We start from the raw sequence: 24897 nt of genomic DNA, 5'->3' as shown, positions 1-24897 counted from the left end.
GACATATTTACATTTTTCAACACTGTTTACACATCATTTCAAATAAATAACTGAATAAAATGACAAAAAAGAAGGAACCAGCACACTGCTCTTAATAGTATCACTGCTCTTTTATAAGCTTTACGTATCGGCATCACAGCCTTCGTCAGAGCTTGAAAAGCAGTGATACTATCAAGTTCCTATTTTTCTCATTTTATTCAACTGTTACCATGCACCTGCAAAAAAGATAGCTCAGATGTGCGAGTGCCTGTTGAATTAAATAACTGAACCAACGTGGAATAGACGTTGAATTGATGTCTGTGCCCAGTGGGATGTTGAGGAGCATGCAGTACTGTAGGCTACATCTGTGTCTTGACTAGGCCACATAACCCATCACGACTTCTTGTGAATCATTACTAAATCAATGTCATATTTAGTTCATCATTATAGGGGAAAACTCTCGCATGTTCCCAGAATTATGTTTTTAGCAGAATAGCAGCATACCACCCACTGGGCACAGACTTCAATTCAATGTCTGTTCCACCTTGGTTCAACAATGACGTGGAAACAACTTTGATTCAAACAGTGTGTACCCAGTGGGCATCTACATTTAACTATGACACTGATTGATTTATGTTGTTACATTTTTTAAAGTAACTTTTAGCCACTTTTAGCATATTATATTTTACAGGTAGGTGGGATATTTATTTTGTGTGGCCAAGCAGGCCTACTAGGCTATCTATGTAGTGAACGGAAGGCTGTGTCTTCATCCTCAATAAATGGCCTAGCCTTGCCATTTATATTGTTTATTTGCCTAACGCCCTATCTGAAAGCAACAGTGATGGCTGACTCCACTGCGACGAAAGAGCTTCTGGCTGCTTGTCATCCTTTTGTCTATGAGCGGTTGACACCGTTCCCGTGAACGGGGGATAGAGAGGAGGTAAAGAAGAAAGAAACTGAGACTAGGTCCGTGTATATCTTCTGTACAAGCCTTCTCTTCGGGTATGGCAAGTAGCCCAAGAACGGGGGTTTATAAATGGTGGAGTTACAGACTCTGCAGTTCCCGGGTGCTGAAGTCGGGGAGCTCGTTCTCGCTGCACGGGAAGGAGGGCGGGGTCTCGTAGCATCRTCGCTCTCGATTCATTGTAAGGCTGCTGATGCTGATCAGTAGCGGAGAAAAAACCAAGGGCCATGGGGACGGGTATAAAAACCTTAGGCCTTAATACATTGTGGAGATTAATTACACGGTAAGAACGCTTAGTTTCTATTGTAATGTTAAGTTGTTATTTTAAATGTTGGACCAGCTATAAATAAGAGAGAGCGATAGGAGAGAGATATGTTTTTACAGCAGGTTGATAGGAATTCTCAGGAAGAGCAAGCGTCATATTTGTGTTATTACTGTCGTTATCGTCAAGCGTCTGTCAGGACATTGCATTGCGTCAATGTATTATTAGGCATATGTCATCGTATGCATTTCACAATGGATGTATTGGATAATTGTTAAGTATTTAAACGTATCTGTCGGAAGCACTGAGGTTTGTGACGGTCGGAAAGAACTGTATGGTCGGGAAGTAACAATCTTGGCCTGTGCATTAGGACGCATACAAGATGCAGCCCTTCAAATATTACGAGGAAATTGCTGCTGGCTGGCATGTTATGGTCAGGGCCATTTTAAACGATGAATTTAGACGATGCGTCTGCAACACCTGTCTTTCTGTTAGTTACTGTAACTGATATCTGCCAATGGACATATGTTGGATAAATCCTCATCGGTTGTTGAAAAACCAGCTGTGAATTGCTATTTTTCACTAGCAATAGCATATTGCTAACACTTAGTGCTGTTGTCGCCATCATTTACCTGTCCCGGGCCATCTGGTATGCTTATTGTTGTGTTTGATATTCATAGGCCAGCACATAGGCCCATATTCAACATAGTGTGTAATAGCCATAATAACAATTAGTTACCATAAAAAAACACCATCTAACTGCAAAACTTAAACCAAATATGTTTCTTGCTTATTTCTCTAATCTGAATGAAGACGTTTATAATAACTGTCAACTATTTACACACAACACACCAATATGACAAGGTAGGCCTACCAGAGGGCATGCATGGAGGCCTAGATGTATTATTACAAACCATCAATTGGGTTATTGGCAGGTAGACTAGCGGTTAGAGAGGCGAGCCAGCAACTGGAGGGTTGCCATTTCGAATCCCGGGTCCGATGCAAAACATCTGTTGGGAAGTGAGCTTTCAACCAGAGGGGTGCTGGTATTAAATGCTAGATGCCATTGCCTGCACTTTAAAACATTTATTGAGATTCAGTCAAAATTAATCATTCTACTTGCCCATGTCAACTAAATTTTATGAGTTAACAAAATATTTTAAGTTGAATTGACTTCAACTCACTCAAAATGTCAAAACGTATTAAATCAAGTTGATTTAGCAAAAAACGATGTGTTTTCTCAACTTAGAAATTCACAACAATAAAGTCAGATCAACTGAAGCAACATATCAGTTGTGTTGACAAAAAAATCACTTTAGATAACTACAACATATCAAATTGTCTAACTTATGAAATCAAGTTGAATCAGCTAAGATCTATATGGTTACTCAACTTAGAAATTCACAACCAAGAAGTCAAACAAACTAAAGCAACTGAAAATTACTTCAATTTATTTTGGGGGTGAAACTCATTGGAATAATATCATGTGTTACAACCATACAGTTGACAGAGTTTAAAATATTAAGGCATCCAGGTTACAAACTTTGGTAATTTAAAACAACTAAAAGCTTTGGTTTTCTGACTGTCAAATACTTGTCCTCTCCGTTTGGTAATTTGTCAAATTAACTTTTAACAAGGCACACCTGTTCATTGAAATGCATTCCAGGTGACTACCTCATGAAGCTGGTTGAGAGATGCCAAGAGTGTGCAAAGCTGTCAACAAGGCAAAGGGTGGCTACTTTGAAGAATCTAAAATCTAAAATATATTTTGATTTGTTTAACACTTTTTTGGTTACTACATGATTCCATATGTGTTATTTCATAGTTTTGATGTCTTCACTATTATTCTACAATGTAGAAAATAGTAAAAAATAAAGAAAAACCCTGAAATGGGTAGGTCTGTCCAAACTTTTGACTGGTACTGTAAGTATTCAGACCCCTACTCAGTACTTTGTTGAAGCACCTKTGACGGAGATTACAGCCTCGAGTCTTCTTGGGTATGACGCTACAAGCTTGGCACACCTGTGTTTGGGGAGTTTCTCCCATTCTTCTCTGCAGATCCTCTCAAGCTCAGTCAGGTTGAATGGGGAGAGTTGCGACACAGCTATTTTCAGGTCTCTCCAGAGATGTTCGATTGGGTTCAAGTCCGGGCTCTGGCTGGGCCACTCAAGGACATTCAGAGACTTTTCCTGAAGCCACTCTTGCATTGTCTTGGCTATGTGCTTAGGGTCGTTCTCCGGTTGGAGGTGAAACTTTGCCCCAGTCTGAGGTCCTGAGCGCTCTGGAGCAGGTTTTCATCAATGATAGCTCTGTACTTTGCACTGTTCAACTTTCCCTTGATCTTGACTAGTCTCCCAGTCCCTGCTGTTGAAAAACATCCCCACGGCATGATGGGGATTGTGCCTCGACACAATTCCTTCAACCTAATGGCTTGGTTTTTGCTATTTATTATTATTATTTTTTTATTTMACCTTTATTTAACCAGGTAGGCCAGTTGAGAACAAGTTCTCATTTACAACTGCGACCTGGCCAAGATAAAGCATAGCAGTGTGACAAAAACAACAACACAGAGTTACACATAAACAAACCTAGTCAATAGCACAAAATAAAAGAAAAATAGAAAGATCTATGTCCAGTCAGGAAGGATAACGTTCACTGCCATGCAGAGTGATTAAACCTCAGGTCCTCTGGCATAGCCAGCACTGGAATCAGGTCCTCTGGCATAGCCGGCACTCGGCAATCAGCGTCCTCTGCATAGCCGGCACTGGAATCAGGTCCTCTGGCATAGCCAGCACTGGACATCAGGTCCTCTGGCATAGCCGGCCAAACTGGAATCAGGTCCTCTGGCATAGCCAGCACTGGAATCAGGTCCTCTGGCATAGCCAGCACTGGAATCAGTCCTCTGGCATAGCCAGCACTGGAATCAGTCCCTGGCATAGCAGCACTGGAATCAGGTCTCTGGCATAGCCAGCACTGGAATCAGATCCTCTGGCATAGCCAGCACTGGAAATCAGGTTCTCTGGCATAGCCAGCACTGGAATCAGTCCTCTGGCATAGCCAGCACTGGAATCAGGTCCTCTGGCATAGCCAGCACTGGAATCAGATCCTCTGGCATAGCCAGCACTGGAATCAGGTCCTCTGGCATAGCCAGCACTGGAATCAGGTCCTCTGGCATAGCCAGCACTGGAACAGGTCCTCTGCATAGCCAGCACTGGAATCAGGTCCTCTGGCATAGCCAGCACTGGAATCAGGTCCTCTGGCATAGCCAGCACTGGAATCAGGTCCTCTGGCATAGCCAGCACTGAAATCAGGTCCTCTGGCATAGCCAGCACTGGAATCAGTCCTCTGGCATAGCAGCACTGGAATCAGGTCCTCTGGCATAGCCAGCACTGGAAATCAGGTCCTCTGGCATAGCAGCACTGGAATCAGGTCCTCTGCATAGCAAGCACTGGAAATCAGGTCCTCTGGCATAGCCAGCACTGGAATCAGGTCCTCTGGCATAGCCAGCACTGGAATCAGGTCCTCTGGCATAGCCAGCACTGGAACTGGAACTGGAACTGCCCAACTGCACCATCTGCAAAGATTGCATAACCCTAATTCTCTTAAGAAATGTGACGCAAAATGTTGTATTCCCTCCCTGTCTGGAAATTACATGGGCATAGCACGACAGGGGCAATTTGGAACAAACCAAAATCCGAGCTGTCTAGGCCTGGCATTAGGAGTGAATTACATTCCAGCAACATGCAATCTGAAAAAGTTATGCATTGGCAAATACAGCGAACCTTGCAAAACAAGCTGGAATTGAATATGTTGTATGATATGAATTGTATGTGAATAGCTTGGTTATAATAATATGATGTGTGGACAATGTGGACTATGTAGCATGTATATGTTTTATTACTTGTCGTTGTTTATGCCAGAATGGCAATTAAGTAGTTGTATTTGTTTTGAGCGGAAGATGAAATTGGACATGTGCCAAAGCCTTGCGAATAGACAGAATGACATTTGTAGCAATTTGCTAAATGGAAGTCCTGAGGCTAGGAGTAGCATTTACTAATTATTGCCACAAATGAAGTGGCATCAAACAGCATTGGTGCTTAGAAATCTACCATAAACAAACATGACATTAGTACCCAACACAATGTAACACACTAGCAACAATTTCCACTAGAGATGGAAATCAGTAAAAGGGCATGCTAACACAGAACATCTTTCTTTATGACTGGCGGGCAGCGGCTAAGCAGCGTCTGGAGAATCCGGTAGCAACACAGGTTTGATGTCTCCGTGGAGACTATAAAGTGGGCCATGATGCCAGTGTGCTTTGTGTGCCCCCTCTACTTCAACAGCATAGGAATCCATGCATCAGAGCGGCTGGGAAACGGGCCACTGGTCGCGGGAACCTCACTGCCTTCTCCACTTTCTCAGTGTCCATTAGCCTTGGGGAAGCATTACCTAATGTGGGAAGCATTGGAGTCAACATTGGCCAGCATCCCTGTGGAATGCTTTAAACACCTAGGAGAGTCCATTCTCCGGCGAATTGAGGCTGTTCAGAGTGCAAAAGAGGGTGCTACTCAATATTAGGAAGGTGTTCCTAATGTTTTGTAAACTCAATGAATAAGAGTTATAYTGTGTGTGTCCCAATAATATCTAATTTCTCCTGAAGTGTGCACTCATTCACTTCTTTCCACAAATCTAAAAACTTTGGTTTGGTGGAGGCATGGGCAGGTGGGAGTTTCCACTGTATTTATTTTACCAGTCATTCCTTTTAAGTCAGAGAGGAAATGTGAACAAGTGCACACTTTGGGAGGAAGGATAAATAATTGGGACAAACCCCATGTATATGAAAAAAAAGCCATTGGATTATGTCCCAGCACCAAAAGTGGAACGGGTCAATAATCATATTTATATGTAGCCTCCAGCTTAATTTTACCCCGCCCCCGGTTCTGGCCGATTGCAGTCTACCGCAGCATCCCTCTAACATGGGCAGTTTCTGGGTTAATACCGCATTAGTGCTCATGTATAGTGTAGTGTAACAGGAGAGACAGCTGTGTCCAGTTGTAGTCTGCTAGTGCATGGGTTGTAGTAGTACCCACCATCATCCCAACATGTGCCAGGTCTTGGTCACAGCATGGACCAGTCCATGGGGAATATTTATGGTTTAACAACTATATAGATTGATTTCTATGAGGTCCACTAAAAATAATGTTGAACGTCCAATCCCTCAGTACAATTTGAAGCCAGTGGCCTTGATTCTGACTCTGGTGCAGGGAAAACATTGAATACAACCTTGGCAACAAAAAAAAGGCTGACTAAATAGTTGGTTGAAGTTATTAACTAGCAATTTCCATAGACAGCTTCTTGCCAGCTAAATTCCAGGACCAAAGTCATATGAACTGCTATCAATCCCTTGAAATGATATCAACAATAAGTAATGATGTATGTATGAATGTTCTTTAWTTAAGTATGAAAGATGAACTCAGTTTAAATGAATAAATATAAATAGGCTTCTAGGAACATTATATTATGTTCAACATCTACAGGGATTCACCTGAAAATGTACTTGACCAGTACTGGTTCCTGTAATCATTCAAATACTTTAACGGGACAAATAATGTTATTATATTATATCTTCAGTTTGGTGAGACAAAAGGTGTATTCTAAGAAATAATAATAGCTTTGCAGTACAGGACAATTGCAGTATATATAATCTACTCTTCAGCATGCCAGTCATTTTCCAATACCATAAAGGAAATCTTGTACAATTGTATTTGATACCTAGGGCAAGTTGAGGCTTAGGCCTTATTATCATGTCTCATCCTCAGTTCATCCATAGTGAAGAGGGCTTCCACTGTGGCGTATTTAACAGTGGTACTGTACAGCTCATTGTTGTGTTGGCGAGAACAGGACAACTCTGATGCCATAACTCCTCCTTCCAGATGAATTATTAAGGCTATCCTCCACACAACTGGGTTTGTAAGGCAGGGAGGGAGGGAGGAAAGAGGGAAGGAGGTAGGAGGGCTGGGAGACAGGGAGAGAGGGATAAGAACTGAGAGGGCGGGAGGGAATTAAGAGTACTGGGAGGCAGGAAGGGAGGTAGGAGGACTGGGAGGCAAGTAGAGAGAGACAGGAGGAAGGGGGTACATTTGGAGCAGTGGACAGGCTGAAAGATATACTGTACCTGCACAGAGTGTGTGTACTAAAAGTTAAAAACTGTGTTTTGACGTAAGGGTTATTTTTTTACACAGGATGGGCAGTTTCATATGAGGTGTTGTTGTTATGTTTGTTGAAGGTTTCTGTAATCTCTGACCTTCTGTAGATTACACAATGCTGCTTGTTGTTACATAGCCCGGTAGTGTTACCAAAGAGCCTGGATGTCATCCAAACAAAACAGCACAGCTAAACAAAACACTCTAATAACAAATGTAATAACAAATATTACTCTAATAACAAATATTATTTTTATTTTTTTCCCTTTTCTCCCCAATTTCGTGGTATCCAATTGTTAGTAGTTACTATCTTGTCTCATCACTACAACTCCCGTACGGGCTCGGGAGAGACAAAGGGCGAAAGCCATGCGTCTTCCGAAACACAACCCAACCAAGCCGCTTCTGCTTCTAAACACAGCACGCATCCAACCCGGAAGCCAGCCGCACCAATGTGTCGGAGGAAACACCATGCACCTGGCAACCTGGTTAGCGTGCACTGTGCCCGGCCCGCCACAGGAATCGCTAGTACATGATGAGACAAGGATATCCCTACCGGCCAAACACTCCCTAACCCGGACAGGCCAATTGTGCGTCGCCCCACGGACCTCCCGGTCACGGCTAGCTGCGACAGAGCCTGGGCGCAAACCCAGAGTCTCTGGTGGCACAGCTTGCACTGAGATGCAGTACCCTAGACCACTGCGCCACCCGGGAGGCCTAATAACAAATGATGTTACACAAAACACTCTAATAACAYTACCATTGCCACAATGACATAATAGGAATTGATGTCACTTTGTTATCATCTATTTGCCAAGTAGACCTAAACAAAGTAGACTTTTGCCCTGTACTGTATACAATTTTGGTCTGTCAAACAATAAAAACAAAGTATCGAGTTAATTGCAGGATTTGCTGTGATTAATCACGATTAATTCAGAATTTGCTCAAATTGAGCTGTAATTTACAAAAAACGATACAAAAAGCAACAAGAATATTGACATAATGGTTAGCAAAATCAGTAATGGATAGCAAAATCAGTAATGATAGCAAAATCAGTAATGGATAGAAAAATGGATAGCAAAATCAGTAATGGATAGCAAAATCAGTAATGATARCAAAATTAGTAATGGATAGCAAAATCAGTAATGGATAGAAAAATGGATAGCAAAATCAGTAATGGATAGCAAAATCGGTAATGGATAGCAAAATCAGTAATGTCTAGCAAAATCATAAAGGATAATATAATTAGTAATGAATAGCAAAATCAGTAATGGATAGCAAAATCTGTAATGATAGCAAAATAAGTAATGGATAGCAAATCAGTAATGGATAGCAAAATGGATAGCAAAATCAGTAATGGCTAGCAAATGGATCGCAAAATCAGTAATGGATAGCAAAATAAGTAATGGATAGCAAAATGGATAGCAAAATCAGTAATGGATAGGAAAATGGATAGCAAAATCAGTAATGGATAGCAAAATCAGTAATGGATTAGCAAAATCAGTAAGGATAGCAAAATCAGTAATGGATAGCAAAATCAGTAATGGATAGCAAAATGACTAGTAAATCAGTAATGGATAGCAAAATTAGTAATGAATAGCAAAATAAGTATGAATAGCAAAATCAGTAATGGATAGCAAAATGGATAGGAAAATCAGTAATGGATAGCAAAATCTGTATGGATAGGAACAATCTGTAATGGATAGCAAAATCAGTAATGGATAGCAAAATCAGTAATGGATAGCAAAATCCGTATTGGATAGCCAAATCAGTAATGGATAGCAAAATCAGTAATGCATAGCAAAATCAGTAATGGATAGGAAAATCAGTAATGGATAGGAAAATCAGTAATGGATAGCAAAATCAGTAATGGATAGGAAAATCAGGTAAAGCAAACTATCTTTAACCTCAATGTAAATTTTTTGACATCGCATTGTTGTTTTTGGCCGTATAGATTATTTATTTTKGATGTTTTCAGTGAATTTTGAACGATTTCAGACTAATCACGATGAAAAACTGTTTTTGCACAAAAATTACAAAAACTGCACTTGAGTTAACTGCTCTTATAAAATTAGATTCCATTCTATTCTTCAAACCAGCGCTTATCAAATTGAATTGGTGCTTGATGTGTCAGTGTCTATTTCTAGTAAACACAAAGTGTTGATTCCTCTAGAGAGGTTCCAAACGACAGACACAGCCTGGTTGCCCTGTGCTACTGTGATCTGAGGGTCCTTTGAGTGGATTTAACCTACCCTCTACCCTCCCGTCCAATCCTAATGAGCTTTCCTTATCAAAGACTGCCATGAAAGCACTCCCCCCACCCCCTGCATGGGTTAATTTTACTTTTTGAGGAAGGGTGAGGAGGAGGACGAGGGTATTGGGATGGGGTGAAGGGGGGAGTGTCTGCCTGAGCCATGTTCCATATCTTCTGGTGCATAACAGACAGCAGCAGGCCCTCCGGGCACTGCCTGAAGAGCCTGGCCCTTACATCTCAATTGGCGTGACGACACGAAGGGGTACTTGTGCAAGCTCCAGAGGAGTATTACGGGATTTAGAGCATTTAGGACACCCCTGATCAAACCTCATGCTACTCCCACCACCACCACCACCACCACCACCACTGTTCTCATTACCACTTCACCATGTCACACACACACATTCTTAGGCGTACAAGCGAACGAACACAAGCACACACACCATGACCACCATCCCCATCATCACAACACATAACACCACAAGACCAGCTACACTGAAGGAATCTGTCAGATTCAAAGACGGCCAGTGCCAAGAGTTGAGCAGGCCTTTGACTAGCACAAATGTCTCTAGGATTTATATCCTCTTTCCTTAGTTTTTAGTGTTTGATTGTGGAATAGCTTAGGCTAACACATTTTCACACATTGTTGTGATATTGATTGTTACCTATAAATCGTTTTCAATTCAGTAGTCGATGTGACCAAAACCATGTTATTTAATTATACCAAATGTGTATTATGCAAATGTTATAAATGTTGATGTGTTAAATATAGTTAAATAAAGGTTAAATACAAAATAAATTATTTAAAATAAATGGTAAATCTGGAGTTTGTATAAGAGTGTCACTGAGGGCATTGAAGCCAGACAGCCCTTCACAGACAGTCATTTTCCAGCCACAGTACAATTGGACATTGTAGTGTCTGTCAGCATTCATTTCAATACCATTTCGTTGAGCGTCATTGCATTAGTTTTGCATTTCAGTATAGAATGAGACCAGTTCTCTTTGATTTTCCACTATCATGAGTTTGTTAGGTAGGAGAGGTCTGTTCAGTGTCACTATGCTCTGTGAGTAACCTGTTCATCACTCATGTCCATTGCTTTCCTGCCCTCATCCAGAAGTGCTATGAAGAAACRGAGTGCCCATGAATCTATGGGTGCATTCTTAAATTCACTCTGGCTATCTACTCTGATTTCAGAGTATTTTTGTCTGAGTGTGCCAGAGCACAGAATAACTGATGAATTTACGAACRCGCCCATTGAATATGACCGGTGTCATATTCAACAGCAAAAAACTAGCAAAAAATAAAAAAACTAATTAAATCCTTGCCAGCAGCACAGTTACAATCACCAACGCTCTAGACAACATGAAAACAGCCTAACCACCCCTGCTAGGGTGAGTAAAATGGTCAGAGTGAGATGCTCTCTCATTTGTATCTGGAAGTAGATAGCAAGCTAGCCAACTTTAGCCAGTTATTTTGGGTGCTTGACTGCCGTTGTGATGTCAGAATTCTCGGATCAACCCTACTCCTTGGCCAGAGCGTCCAGTGTGCGCTCTAAACGATCCAAGAGCCAAATGCTCTGAATTTACTTATTCACTCCAGAGTGAATTTCCGGACATGCCCCCCCCACATTTTTGTCCCCCCCCCCAGTTTTATGATTGGAATGTGGTACAAAACGAGGCAACGGTGTGCTTTAGGACCATGCGGACGCATCTGAGCAGTCTTGTAGGCTATTTGGAGTGTTTATCTGTCTGTCCCCCCCACTGCTAAAACCAAAGCTGCACCCCTGATGTATACCACATTGTATTCAGAATTAAGATTTCTTAATGTTTTCAGACACAACAGCTAGGATGACTCCCCTCATGCAATTAGGTTGCATTAGACCTTTTGCCGTTCTGATGTGGCATGGACCAACAGTTATCCCAGCCATGTCTTCATTTTTCTTGTAGGATCAAATGGTCCAGACCAGAAAGAGCCATACCAGACTAACTTGCTATGAGAAAGGTCATAAAGACTCCAGAGGGTCATTTATGTTGCTTTTCTTTTGAATGGTGGATGAGCCGTATTCTGTTGCGATTTCGTCTGCATATTCACACTCTGCCAAAAAAGATATGAACTGTAGGCTATTTCTAAAAAGCAGCCATGGTCCATGGACAGCGACCACAAGCAACACTGAAGCAACACTTTAAGTGAAAGCACTTAAAAAGCCTAGCGACTGATAAGCGCAGGTGGAAGAAGCATGACTCTACTATCTTCATCTGAAATCTTAGTATGATGTTTTAATCATCGTTATATGTCACCCTGCCTCTGATAATGAGGATCTTTTATTCAAGGAAGCTATAGCAGTGTGTGTGAACAGTGGCTGAAATTACAGAGCATGGGTTCTACAGTCTTCGTAAGAGACTGCTGCTAAGTTCGGGGCCGTGGTCTAGTGGTAACATTTGTGACTCCCCGTTGGAGAGTGGGATTCAATCACTGTGTCTCTTCACCTCTCTCTCACTATTTCTAATCTGTCAATAAAGCGTCCCAAAAAATATGAGAGGGATTCTCCACTTCCTTAACAAAGAGAGACTGCTGCTAGTGAGTCAGAGGCTGTCTTTAATATTTCTCCTGATGTGGGGGAGGTTCTTCTGTCTTCTCTCCTTGGCTTGATGTGCGTAGGAGATAGCTGTAGTTCACAAACATGTTGCTAGGTTACGCCTGGCCATTCTTTCAATGGATGCCCAGGACTGCCTCCAAACTCCAACATCTCCCTCTGCCATGGTCTTTAGCCTCAGCCAATCATATCAGACCACTGGCATATCTCCTTATGCAAACACACAGCAGCACAATGCTGTGCCCCACTGTATTCTGCCCTTCCCCCTATACCCATAGGAAGATGTTTGGGGGTGGGGATGCTGCGATTATTTTTTTTGTCCGCGCTACAGACAGCTATATCGGTCCACTAGTACAGGATTAGTAAAGGCCCACTGCACTACTTTTGTGAAGAAAAAAACAAGATTATAATTTTTTTWATTATATAATGTCTGATTTTTCAGGGGGTGCTGTGGCTATGCCTCCCCACGCTCTACTCTAACACCCGCCAACAAAACCCTTTCTCTTACCTAACAACATGTATACAGTAATATGTGCACAGTACTTCAAATTGGGATGAGTAGGACATTAGTACAGTTAGAAAAACTGTTTGTTTCAGCAGTGATTGTTCATAACATTACCCTCTAAAGCTAATGAGGTGCTAACCTGTTGCACCCTCGACAACTACTGTGATTATTATTATTTGACCATGCTGGTCATTTATGAACATTTGAACATCTTGGCCATGTTCTGTTATAATCTCCACCTGGCACAGCCAGAAGAGGACTGGCCACCCCTCATAGCCTGGTTCCTCTCTAGGTTTTCCTAGCCACCGTGCTTCTACACCTGCATTGCTTGCTGTTTGGGGTTTTAGGCTGGGTTTCTGTACAGCACTTTGAGATTCAGCTGATGTAAGAAGGGCTATATAATAAAATACATTTGATTTGATTTGATTTGATGATACACTGCACATTTTTTTTGGCAATATTGCCCAAGCAATTTAGCTAGCAACTGAGTGGGGTATGAGACGCTGGAGCAATGATGAGCAATGAGCAACATTACAGTGGGGCAAAAAAGTATTTAGTCAGCCACCAATTGTGCAAGTTCTCCCACTTAAAAAGATGAGAGAGGCCTGTAATTTTCATCATAGGTACACTTCAACTATGACAGACAAAATGAGGAGAAAAATCCAGAAAATCACATTGTAGGAGTTTTAATGAATTTATTTTACAAATTATGGTGGAAAATAAGTATTTGGTCAATAACAAAAGTTTCTCAATACTTTGTTATATACCCTTTGTTGGCAATGACAGAGGTCAAATGTTTTCTGTAAGTCTTCACAAGGTTTTCACACACTGTTGCGGGTATTTTGGCCCATTCCTCCATGCAGATCTCCTCTAGAGCAGTGATGTTTTGTGTGATGTTCTTGCAATTTGTCGATTTACATATTGACATTTTCACAAAGTAGTTAGGATGTAATGATCTACTTTTTCAAAGTAACTTTGAGTTAAGTGAACAATATATATATAAACTCAGAAAAAAAGAAATGTCCCTTTTTCAGGACGCTGTCTTTCACAAGATAATTTGTAAAAATCCAAATAACTTCACAGATTTTCATTGTAAGGGTTTAAACACTGTTTCCCATGCTTGTTCAATGAACCATAAACAATTAATGAACATGCACCTGTGGAACGGCATTAAGACACTAACAGCTTACAGACGGTAGGCAATTAAGGTCACAGTTATGAAAACTTAGGACACTAAAGAGGCCTTTCTACTGACTCTGAAAAACACCAAAAGAAAGATGCCCAGGATCTATGCTCATCTGCGTGAACGTGCCTTAGGCATGCTGCAAGGAGGCATGAAGACTGCAGATGTGGCCAGGGCAATAAATTGCTATGTGTGTACTGTGAGATGCCAAGACAGCGCTACAGGGAGACAGGACGGACAGCTGATTGTCCTCGCAGTGGCAGACCTCGTGTAACAACACCTGAACAGGATCGGTACTGTCCGAACATCACACCTGTGGGACAGGTACAGGATGGCAAACAACAAACTGCCCGAGTTACACCAGGAACGCACAATCCCTCCATCAGTGCTCAGACTGTCCGCAATAGGCTGAGAAAAGGCTGGACTGAGGGCTTGTAGGCCTGTTTGTAAGGCAGGTCCTCACCAGACCATCACCGGCAACAACATCGCCTATGGGCACAAACCACCATCGCTGGACCAGACAGGACTGGCAAAAAGTGCTCTTCACTGACAAGTCACGGTTTTGTCCCACCAGGGGCTGATGGTCGGATTGCATTTATCGTGAAGGAATGAGCGTTACAACGAGGCCTGTACTCTGGAGCGGATCGATTTGGAGTTGGAGTCCATCATTGATCTGGGGCGGTGTGTCACAGCATCATCGGAACTGAGCTTGTTGTCATTGCAGGCCATCTTCAAAGCTGTGCGTTACAGGGGAAGACATCCTCCTCCCTCATGTGGTACCCTTCCTGCAGAGCTCATCCTGACATGACCCTCCAGCTGACAATGCCACCAGCCATACTGCTCGTTCTGTGCGTGCCACACAGATACTGACTGTTACTTTAGATTTTGAACCCCCCTTTGTTCAGGGACACATTATTCAATTTCTGTTGGACACATGTCTGTGGAACTTGTTCAGGTTTATGTCTCAGTTGTTGAATCTTGTTATGTTCACACAAATATTTACACATGTTATGTTTGCTGAAAATTAACATAGTGTTGACAGTGACTAGACGTTTATTTTTTGCTGAGTTTATATATATATTTTTTACCCATTTTTCTTCCCAATTTCGATCTTGTCTCATCGCTGCAACTCCTCAACAGGCTCGGTAGGCCGAAGGTAGAGTCATATGTCCTCTGAAATGCCAAACCTCTGAAAACGCCAAACCGTGCTAGAGCACGATGAGCCAAGTAAACCCCCCCCCCCCCCCCCGGCCAAACCCTCCAATAACCCGGACAACGCTGGGCCAATTGTGCACCGCCCTATGGGACTCCCGATCACAGCCGGTTGCGATGCAGTTCCTTAGACTGCTGCGCCACTCGGGAGGCTTGAACAATATTTTTCTTAAAGGTAGCTTTAGTGTAGCTTAATTTCTTCCAATGATAAGTAATTGGTAGCTTAGTAAAATATGTTTTCATAGCTTCCCCAACACTCAAAACTCTATTTCCCCCATTTATTTACTCATCTCTCCTATAGCTTGTTGTTGCATGTTGAGTGACACATCTGTAGGCTTCACTGGCACATTGGTTTGTTTCTTACAGCTTACACTACAGCAATCAATCAATACAGATGTAATACACTGCCGCTCTGGCATCCCACTCAACCTTAGTGCCTGTCAAGTCAATGCGACATAAGGCATAATCAGATTCAGATACCTTTCACCCCATTCTAATTAGGAAGTTTAAATGGTATTTCGTCCAGTCTAGCCAGCTAGTTAAGCATTCAAAAACACTATCGAAAACTAAAAAACTAAATGTAAAATATACATTGCTAGCTAGCTGCGAATGGATCATGGGGGATCATTCAATATTCCTTTTTCTTTTGGTGTTCAGTGAAACCATCCCATGTGAAGAAGAAACTCATTTAATTAAAGTTCAATTTATAACTAAATGTTGAGTAATTAAAAAAATATCTATTGAGGGATTAATCATTTGCAATTATGTCTATTATGATAAGGTAAAAGGTTTATGTTTCCTGTCTCCGTATGATATTGGTAAATAAAGGAAGATCGTCAATGTTTACATAAACCTGAGCCAAATTCTCATTTAAACTCAGTTTTTCCACAATCCTGACATTTCCTAGTAAAATTCCCTGTCTTAGGTAAGTTAGTCAACCAACTTTATTTAAGAATGTGAAAATGCCAGAATAACGTGAGAGAATGATTTATTTCAGCTTTTATTTTTCATCACATTCCAGTGGGTCAGAAGTTACAATACACTCAATTAGATATTTGTAGAATTGCCTTTAAATTGTTTAACTTGGGTCAACGTTCGGGTAGCCTCACTCCAAGCTTCCCACATATAAGTGGGGAGAATTTTTGGCCCAGTCCTACTGACAGAGCTGGTGTAACTGAGTCAGATTTGTCGGCCTCTCTTGCTCGCACACGCCTTTTCTCGTGCCCACCAATGGCCACTCCAATACTTTGACTTAGTTGTCCTTAAGCCATTTTGCCATAACTTTGGAAGTATGCTTGGGGTCATTGTCCATTTGGAAGACCCATTTGCTCCCAAGCTTTAACTCTTCCTGACTGATGTCTAGATGTTGCTTCAATATATCCACATAATTTTCCTCCGTCATGATGCCATCTATTTTGTGAAGTGCACCAGTCCTTCCTGGCAAAGCACCCAACAACATGATGCTGCCACCCCGTGCTTCACGGTTGGGATGGTGTTTCCTCGGCTTGCAAGCATCGCCCTTTTAACATCCAAACATAACGATAGTCATTATGGCCAAACAGTTCTATTTTTGTTATCATCAGACCGAGGGACATTTCTCCAAAAAGTACGATTTTGTCCCCTGTGTGCAGTTGCAAACCATAGTCTGGCTTTTTTATTTGTGGTTTGGAGCAGTGGCTTCTTCTTGCGAGCTTTGGCAGAGGTTATGTCGATGGTGGACTCGTTTACTGTGGATCGTTTTTACTCGTTTTATCGTACCTGTTTCCCCAGCATCTTCACAAGGTCCTTTGCTGTTGTTCTGGGATTGATTTTGCACATTTTTTGCAACCAATGTACGTTAATCTCTAGGAGACAGAACGCGTCTCCTTCCTGAGAGGTATGACGGCTGGTGGTCCTATGGTGTTTATACTTGCGTACTATTGTTTGTCAGATGAACGTGGTACCTTCAGGCGTTTGGAAATTGCTCCAGGATGATTTATTTTTATTTTCCCATGATGTCAAGCAAAGAGGCACTGAGTTTGAAGGTAGGCCTTGAATATCATCCACAGGTAAAATCCTCCAATTGACTCAAATGATATCAATTAGCCTATCAGAAGCTTCTAAAGCCTTCTAAAGTCAATTTCTGTAATTTTCCAAGCTGTTTAAAGGCACAGTCAACTTAGTGTATGTAAACTTCTGACCCACTGGAATTGTGATGCAGTGAATTATAAGTGAAATAATCTGTCTGTAAACAATTGTTGGAAAAATTACTTGTGTCATGCACAAWGTAGATGTCCTAACCGACTTGCCAAAACTATAGTTTGTTAACAAGAAATTTGTGAAGTGGTTGAAAAATGAGTTTTAATGACTTCCGACTTCAACTGTACATACAATGCAAAAAACATCTACATTTAAATGGTATTAATATTTATTTGCATATATTTTGGTTAATCCCCATATATTCCCGTTAATTCCCATATATTCCCGTTATTTCCCACGAAAGGTTTCCTCTTCTGAATATTCCCCAAAATGTGCAACCCAGGTTGAGGATCAGACCTGCACAACGGCCAGGAGGAATATTGGACCATTCCTCTTTACAAAACTKTTTCAGTTCAGCAATATTCTTGGGATGTMTGGTGTGAACCGCTCTCTTGAGGTCATGCCACAACAGCATCTCAATCRGGTTGAGGTCAGGACTCCAGAAGGCGTATTTTCTTCTGTTGAATCCATTCTGTTGTTGATTTACTTCTGTGTTTTGGGTCGTTGTCCTGTTGCATCACCCAACTTCTGTTGAGCTTCAATTGGCGCACAGATAGCCTTACATTCTCCTGCAAAATGTCTTGATAAACTTGGAAACTAATTTTTATGTCGTTAATTGCAAGCTGTCCAGGYCCTGAGGCAGCAAAGCAGCTCCCTTCACCATACTTTACAGTTGGGATGAGGTTTTGATGTTGGTGTGCTGTGCCTTTTTTTCACCACACATAGWGTTGTGTGTTCCTTGCAAACAACTCAACTTTAGTTTAATCTGTCCACAGAATATTTTGCCAGTAGCGCTGTGGAACATCCAGATGCTCTTTTGCGAACTTCAGACGTGCAGCAATGTTTTTTTTTTGGATACCAGTGGCTTCTTCCGTTGTGTCCTYCCATGAACACCATTCTTGTTTAGTGTTTTACGTATTGTAGAGTCGTCAACAGAGATGTTAGCATCTTCCAGAGATTTCAGTCTTTAGCTGACACTCTAGGATTCTTCTTAACCTCATTGAGCATTCTGCGCTGTATTCTTGCAGTCATCTTTGCAGGACGGCCACTCCTAGGGAGAGTAGCAACAGTGCTGAACTTTCTCCATTTATAGACACTTTATCTTACCGTGGACTGATGAMCATCAAGGCTTTTAGAGATACTTTTATAACCCTTTCCAGCTTTATGTAAGTCAACAATTCTTAAACTTGGGTCCTCTGAGATGTCTTTTGTTCAAGGCATAGTTCACATCAGGCAATGCTTCTTGTGAATAGCAAACTCACATTTTGTGAATGTTTTTTATAGGGCAGGGCAGCTTTAACMAACATCTCCAATCTCGTCTCAATGATTGGACTCCAGGTTAGCTGACTCCTGACTCCAATTAGCTTTTGGAGAAGTCATTAGCCTTGGGGTTCACATACTTTTYCCAACCTACACTGTGAATGTTTAAATTATGTATTCAATATAGACAAGAAAAATACTATAATTTGTGTGTTATTAGTTTAAGCAGACTGTGTTTGTCTGTTGTTGTGACTTAGATGAAGCTCAGATCTAATTTATGCAGAAATCCAGATAATTTCAAAGGGTTCATATACTTTTTCTTGCCACTGTATGTAAACACTTAAATTGAGATTATCTTCCTGATCCTTCAATGACAGTTGTCTAAAATGTTTCTTATTCCTCTCCACACACAGCTCTTCTGTCTACTAAGATCATGAGGAAGAGGAAGAACTGGAAACCACAGGAGGGCCTCTGTTCGTTTCTATGAAGTCTCAATGAAAGCATTGGAGCAGCTGTAATATTTGACTCAATGGCAAAGAAGGGACGCACCAAGGGCGAGAAGCCCGAAGCGCTCATCTCTGCTTTACAGGCAGCTAACGAAGATCTCAGGTCCAAACTGACTGACATTCAAATAGAACTTCATCAAGAGAAATGCAAGGTAGGACACGTTGGAACACTACATTACATGTACATCTTCCCTTCTTATACACCTACACTGAGTGTACAAAACATTATGAATGCCTGCTCTTCCCATGAGATAAACTGACCAGGTGAATCCAGGTGAAAGCTAGGATCCTTTATTGATGTCAGTTGTTATATCCACTTCAATCAGTGTAGATGAAGGGGAAGAGACAGGTTAAAGAAGGATTTTTAAGCCTTGAGACAGTTGAGACATGGATTGTGTATGTGTGCCATTCAGAGGGTAAATGGCCAAGACAAAATATTTAAGTGCCTTTGAATGGGGTATGGTAGTAGGTGCCAGGCGCACCAGTTTGTGTCAAGAACTGCAATGCTGCTGGGTTTTTCACACTCAACAGTTTCCCGTGTAAATCAAAAATGGTCCACCATCCAAAGGACATCCAGCCAACTTGACGCAACTGTGGGAAGCATTAGAGGCAACATGGTCCAGCATCCCCGTGGAATGCTTTTGACACCTTGTAGAATCCATGCCCTGACTAATTGAGGCTGTTCTGAGGGTGAAAGGGTGGGGCTGCAATCAATATTAGGAATGTGTTCCTAATGTTTTGTACACTCAGTGTATAACAGTGTCTTCAACTGCAGATGGCACATGCTTTTTGTTGGTAATGAGTTGCTTGACAAAGTCCAACAATTTAAGAAGGATCTATTTGAAATTATGACATTTCTTTACCCCTTGGGTCAAAATTTACCCCTGTTGGTGATTTTAGGGTTAATCACTTTATCAACTTAACCGGTGCTAGATCAAGAGAATTGCCTCCGGGCTGTATGTAGTCCTCTCTATGACATGCCTTTGTAGTGTAACCCAGTTCTCTTTGTCTCCTATTCCTCTCTCCCCGGGGGCTAGGTGAGTAAGTTGGAGCGTGAGAAGGTGCAGGAGTGCAAGCGCATCCGGGAGCAGGAGCAGCACCGGCACACGGCCACGCTGACAGAGCAGCGAGCCAAATGGCACGAGGAGAAGCAGAAGGAGCTCCAGGCGCTCAGAGAGAACCTGGTCCGCCAGCACGAGCAGGAGCAGGCCCGCACCGCCAAGATCAAGGACCAGGAGAACCAGCGGCTCAAGGCGGCGCTGAGTGCCATGCGGGACGGCAGCGGAGAGAAGGTGCGCACAGCATTGACCCTGGAGGCCAAAGAGGAGGCGCGMCGCTTCTTCGACGTGGAGAGGGTCAAGTTGCTGCAGGAGATCTCCGAGCTCAAGCAGACCAAGAAGCAGACAGACGAGGCGCTCAGCACCATGATCCAAGCAGATAAGATGAAGGCTGGGGACCTGCGCTCCGAGCACCAGATTCACCAAGAGCAGATTTCCAAGATCAAGTGGGACAGCGAGAGGGACATCCGCAGACTGGTGAATACTGGCTGAGGGTTTGCAGACGGTCTGATCTCCGGAATGCATGTCTGRCTGAACACTAGATGTAGCCTTAGCTGTTCTTTCTCATTGCTCCATTATTATTTTTTTATTTAACCTTTATTGAACTAGGCAAGTCAGTTAAGAACAAATTCTTATTTACAATGATGGCCCACCAAAAGGCAAAAGGCCTCCTGTGAGATTAAAAATAAAAATATAAATATAGGACAAAACACACATCACGACAAGAGTGACAACACAACACTACTTAAAGAGAGACCTAAGACAACAACATAGCAAGGCTGCAACACATGAAAACACAGCATGGTAGCAACATAACATGACAACAAGATGGTAGCAACACAACATGGCAGCAGCAGAAAACATGGTACAAACATTATTGGGTACAGACAACAGCACCAAGGGCAAGAAGGTAGCGACAACAATACATCACGCAAAGCAGCCACAACTGTCAGTAAGAGTGTCCATGATTGAGTCYGAATGAAGGGATTGAGATAAAACTGTCCAGTTTGAGTGTTTGTTGCAGTTCCAGTCGCTAGATGCAGCGAACTAAAAAGACGAGCGACCCAGGGATGTGTGCGCTTTGGGGAACTTTAACAGAATGTGACTGGCAGAATGGGTGTTTTATGTGGAGAATGAGGGCTGCAGTAGATATCTCAGATAGGGGGGAGTGAGGCATAAGAGAGTTTTATAAATAAGCATGAACCAGTGGGTTTTGCGACGGGTATACAGGGATGACCAGTTTACAGAGGACTATAGAGTGCAGTGATGTGTCCTATATGGAGCATTGATGGCAAATCTRATGGCCGAATGGTAAAGAACATCTAGCTGCTCGAGAGCACCCTTACCTACCTTTTCTATAAATGATGTCCCCGTAATCTAGCATGGGTAGGATGGTCATCTGAATCAGGGTTAGTTTGGGGTGAAAGAGGAGCGATTACGATAGACGAAACCAAGTCTACATTTAACTTTAGCCTGCAGCTTTGATATGTGCTGAGAGAAGGACAGTGTACCGTCTAGCCATACTCCCAAGTACTTGTATGAGGTGACTACCTCAAGCTCTAAACCCTCAGAGGTAGTAATCACACCTGTGGGGAGAGGGGCTGATTCTTCATAAGGAAAAATCAAGTCTGAAATTTCTAAGTGGAAATTACAAACTTCAGAAGCCTTTTTTAACCTCAGATACACTACAAGTTTTAAATTTTCTGCATTGCATGAAGGTTCTCCTGCAACAAGGTGATCAAATTAAGATCCTACATTTGTAGCTAATTATCATGATCCTTATCAAAGCTAGTTGGCATCGAATCAAATTYTGCCAAGGTTATGACTTTGTTCCAAAGCAATCAATTAGCAAGGAGTAGCCCTTTTACCTTGGCAAAGGTCAGACTCTGTCACGTTCTTTCCAGGCAGACTTTCACATGATACAATTTTATATATACTATCACGTTTCAGGGAAGRCCCAGATGCAGACAGTGTCAAAGTAACAAAAGTTTATTACTAGAACAGGGGGCAGGCAAAACGACAGGTCAAGGGCAGGCAGAGGTCAATAATCCAGGATGGTGTGACAAAGTACAGAACGGCAGTCAGGGTCAGGGCAGGCAGAATGGTCAAAAACAGGAACTAGAAAAAGACAGGAGCAAGGGGAAAACGCTGGTAGGCTTGACGAACAAAACGAACTGGCAACATACAAACAGAGAACACAGGTATAAATACACTGGGGATAATGGGGAAGATGAGCGACACCTGGAGAGGGGTGGAGACAAGCAAAAAGACAGGTTAAACAGATCAGGGTGTGACACATACAGTATGATACATCATACCTTCAAATTATACTCTTAGAACTGTGCACATGTCTGTCGTTCCGTCTGTCCTGTCCGTCTTTCTGTGTCACCGAGTTTCCTTTTCCTTCCTTCAGGTGGATGAGATCAAGTCTAAAGAGCGCACCATCTTCTCTCTGGAGAAGGAGTTTGAGAATGCCATTGGCTTGCTGCAGAAGCTGCAGATGCAGAAGGATGCCCTGGACGACCAGCTGTTCCTGGTCAAGGAGGCAGAGTGTAACCTGGGCAGCCCCAAGAGAGAGATCCCCGGACGGGCTGGGGACGGGGCAGAACACTGTGGCAGCCCGGTACGACATAGAAAGGCAGAGGGGAACCTGGAAATGGTACAAATGCAGCCTGTAGATTATAGAAATGTAATAATGAAGCCATTCCAAAATAAATGGCTTTGAAATTAATCGGACAATTAACCCATAATGAGAGGTAAAATAGGCCTATGCTAATTTATGTACAGTATAGGTAATTGCCACACTCCAATTACCTATTGCCTACTGTATAGGTTATGTATAGAAGCAGCCTGTGTAGTTTATGCGGAAAAATCCTGAGACAAATGACATAAACAAGTGGTCAGAAAAAATATGAAATAAGTCTGGAATTGTAATACCATCATCCACATGCGGAAACATGACGGGATCTGAAGGCCGTTGTATCTGAAGATAGCTGGTCAGTCAAGAAGCCTGCTGGTCAGTCAAGAAGCCTGCTGGTCAGTCAAGAAGTCTGTGAGGTTTTAATGCAGTCTCACATTCTGGATTAGTCATGGTCTGCTTGAAAATCACCACATGACAGAAAACTATTTGTCTTTGTCTTTTTTTTCTAAAGAGATGTGTCACTGATACGTATAAATAATTACCTTATAAGTAAACTCCAGAAATAAATGTCCTATAAATTTGTATTTTCCTAACAAATCTGTCCCCAACATGTATGTCATTGAAATAATTGATATTATACAACTATTCACAATAATGCATTTGTGTATAATTCACAATAATCCATATAATTCACCCTAATGCATTTTTGTGGTATAGTGAATGTAGTGTGTCGTAACACGCCATGCGTTCTGTTTGAACAACCCAGGACATGCGCAGGAACCAGAGGCGCATGGCTGACCTCAACTCCACCATCCGCAAGCTGGAGGACCGCAACTCACTGCTGGTGGATGAGAGGAATGAACTGGTATGATCTGGTCACTCGGAATTCTCCCTACCTGGCAGAGAGCCTGGCAATGAATCACATCTTGGCTGCATTCCAAATGGCTCCCTATTTAGTTCTGACCAGGGCCCAGAGGGTGTAGGCAATAGGGTTCCATTTGGGATGCATCCTTGATCCTCTGTCACTGAAGGATAACAATCCTCCTTAATCTGGATTCATTAAACATACAATGAATGCACCCGGCAAAACACCTGTAAATAATTTACAAATACAGTACCTAGTCTAGACCCCTGCCATGTTGACACACTGGACTGAGCGAAACTCTTCATCCCTCCATCTCCCTTTGTTCCACTTCTATTCTATCTTCATTGCCATCTATCGCTCCCTGTCGCTATCTCACTCTGTCTGTCTCCTCTCTCTCCCTCTCTTCTCTCTTCCTCTCGCTCTCTCTTTTCTCTCTCTGTCTGTCTGTCTTTCTGTCTCCTCTCTCTCTATTTTCTCTCTCTCTTTCTCTCTTTTCTCTCTCTTTTCTCTCTCTCTCACCCTCTCAGCTGAAGCGTGTGCGGGAGTCTGAGAAGCAGTGCAAGCCCATGCTGGAAAAGAACAAGGTGCTGAATAAGAGGAATGATGACCTCAGCCAGACCCTGCAGCGCATGGAAGAGAAACTCAAAGGCCTGGCCAAGGAGAACCTGGAGATGGTGAGTGGGATAGAAATAGAACTACAGACCATTGTCTTAAATTGGGAATCCCCATTCTAGTAATTATATTTCTATAGTGAGTGGAATCATCACACAGATCTCAACACAATTAGGGCTCCAATAGTTTAGTACAATTTAAAAAAATATATATTTTACCTTTATTTAACCAGGTAGGCCAGTTGAGTTCTAATTTACAACTGCAACCTGGCCAAGATAAAGCAAAGCAGTGCGACAAAAACAACAACACAGAGTTACACATAAACAAACGTACAGTCAATAACACAAAAGAAAAGCTAAATAGAAARATCTATGTACAGTTTGTGCAAATGTAGAAGAGTAGGGAGGTAGGCAATAAATAGGCCCTAGAGGCAAAAATAATTACAATTTAGCATTAATACTGGAGTGGTATATGTGCAGATGATGAATGTGCAAGTAGAGATACTGGGGTGCAAAAGAGCAAGAGGGTAAGTAATAATATGGGGATGAGGTAGTCGGGTGT

General features: G+C 42.2%; 1 protein-coding gene across 4 annotated transcripts in view; it reads left to right on the top strand.

The window, feature by feature from the left end:
- Nucleotides 1-1122: 1122 nt before the first annotated feature.
- Nucleotides 1123-24897, top strand: part of jakmip2 (janus kinase and microtubule interacting protein 2) — a 43813-nt gene continuing 20038 nt past the window's right edge. For 2 of the 4 annotated variants that reach the window (XM_023969202.2, XM_023969204.2), the window contains exons 1-6: nucleotides 1123-1226; nucleotides 19068-19312; nucleotides 20198-20695; nucleotides 22632-22841; nucleotides 23626-23724; nucleotides 24252-24398. In XM_023969202.2, the coding sequence (XP_023824970.1) occupies nucleotides 19184-19312; nucleotides 20198-20695; nucleotides 22632-22841; nucleotides 23626-23724; nucleotides 24252-24398 (1083 nt within the window). In that variant the 5' untranslated portion in view covers nucleotides 1123-1226; nucleotides 19068-19183. Of the gene's footprint in view, nucleotides 1227-19067; nucleotides 19313-20197; nucleotides 20696-22631; nucleotides 22878-23625; nucleotides 23725-24251; nucleotides 24399-24897 lie in introns of all 4 variants that reach the window. The other 2 variants (XM_023969201.2, XM_023969203.2) reach the window with 1 other exon arrangement.

Source organism: Salvelinus sp. IW2-2015, linkage group LG23 (assembly GCF_002910315.2).
Source record: "Salvelinus sp. IW2-2015 linkage group LG23, ASM291031v2, whole genome shotgun sequence".
Classification (NCBI taxonomy): Eukaryota; Metazoa; Chordata; class Actinopteri; order Salmoniformes; family Salmonidae; genus Salvelinus; species Salvelinus sp. IW2-2015.
The sequence above is the reverse complement of the archived record's forward strand: the minus strand, read 5'-3'. Positions and strand labels throughout refer to the sequence as shown.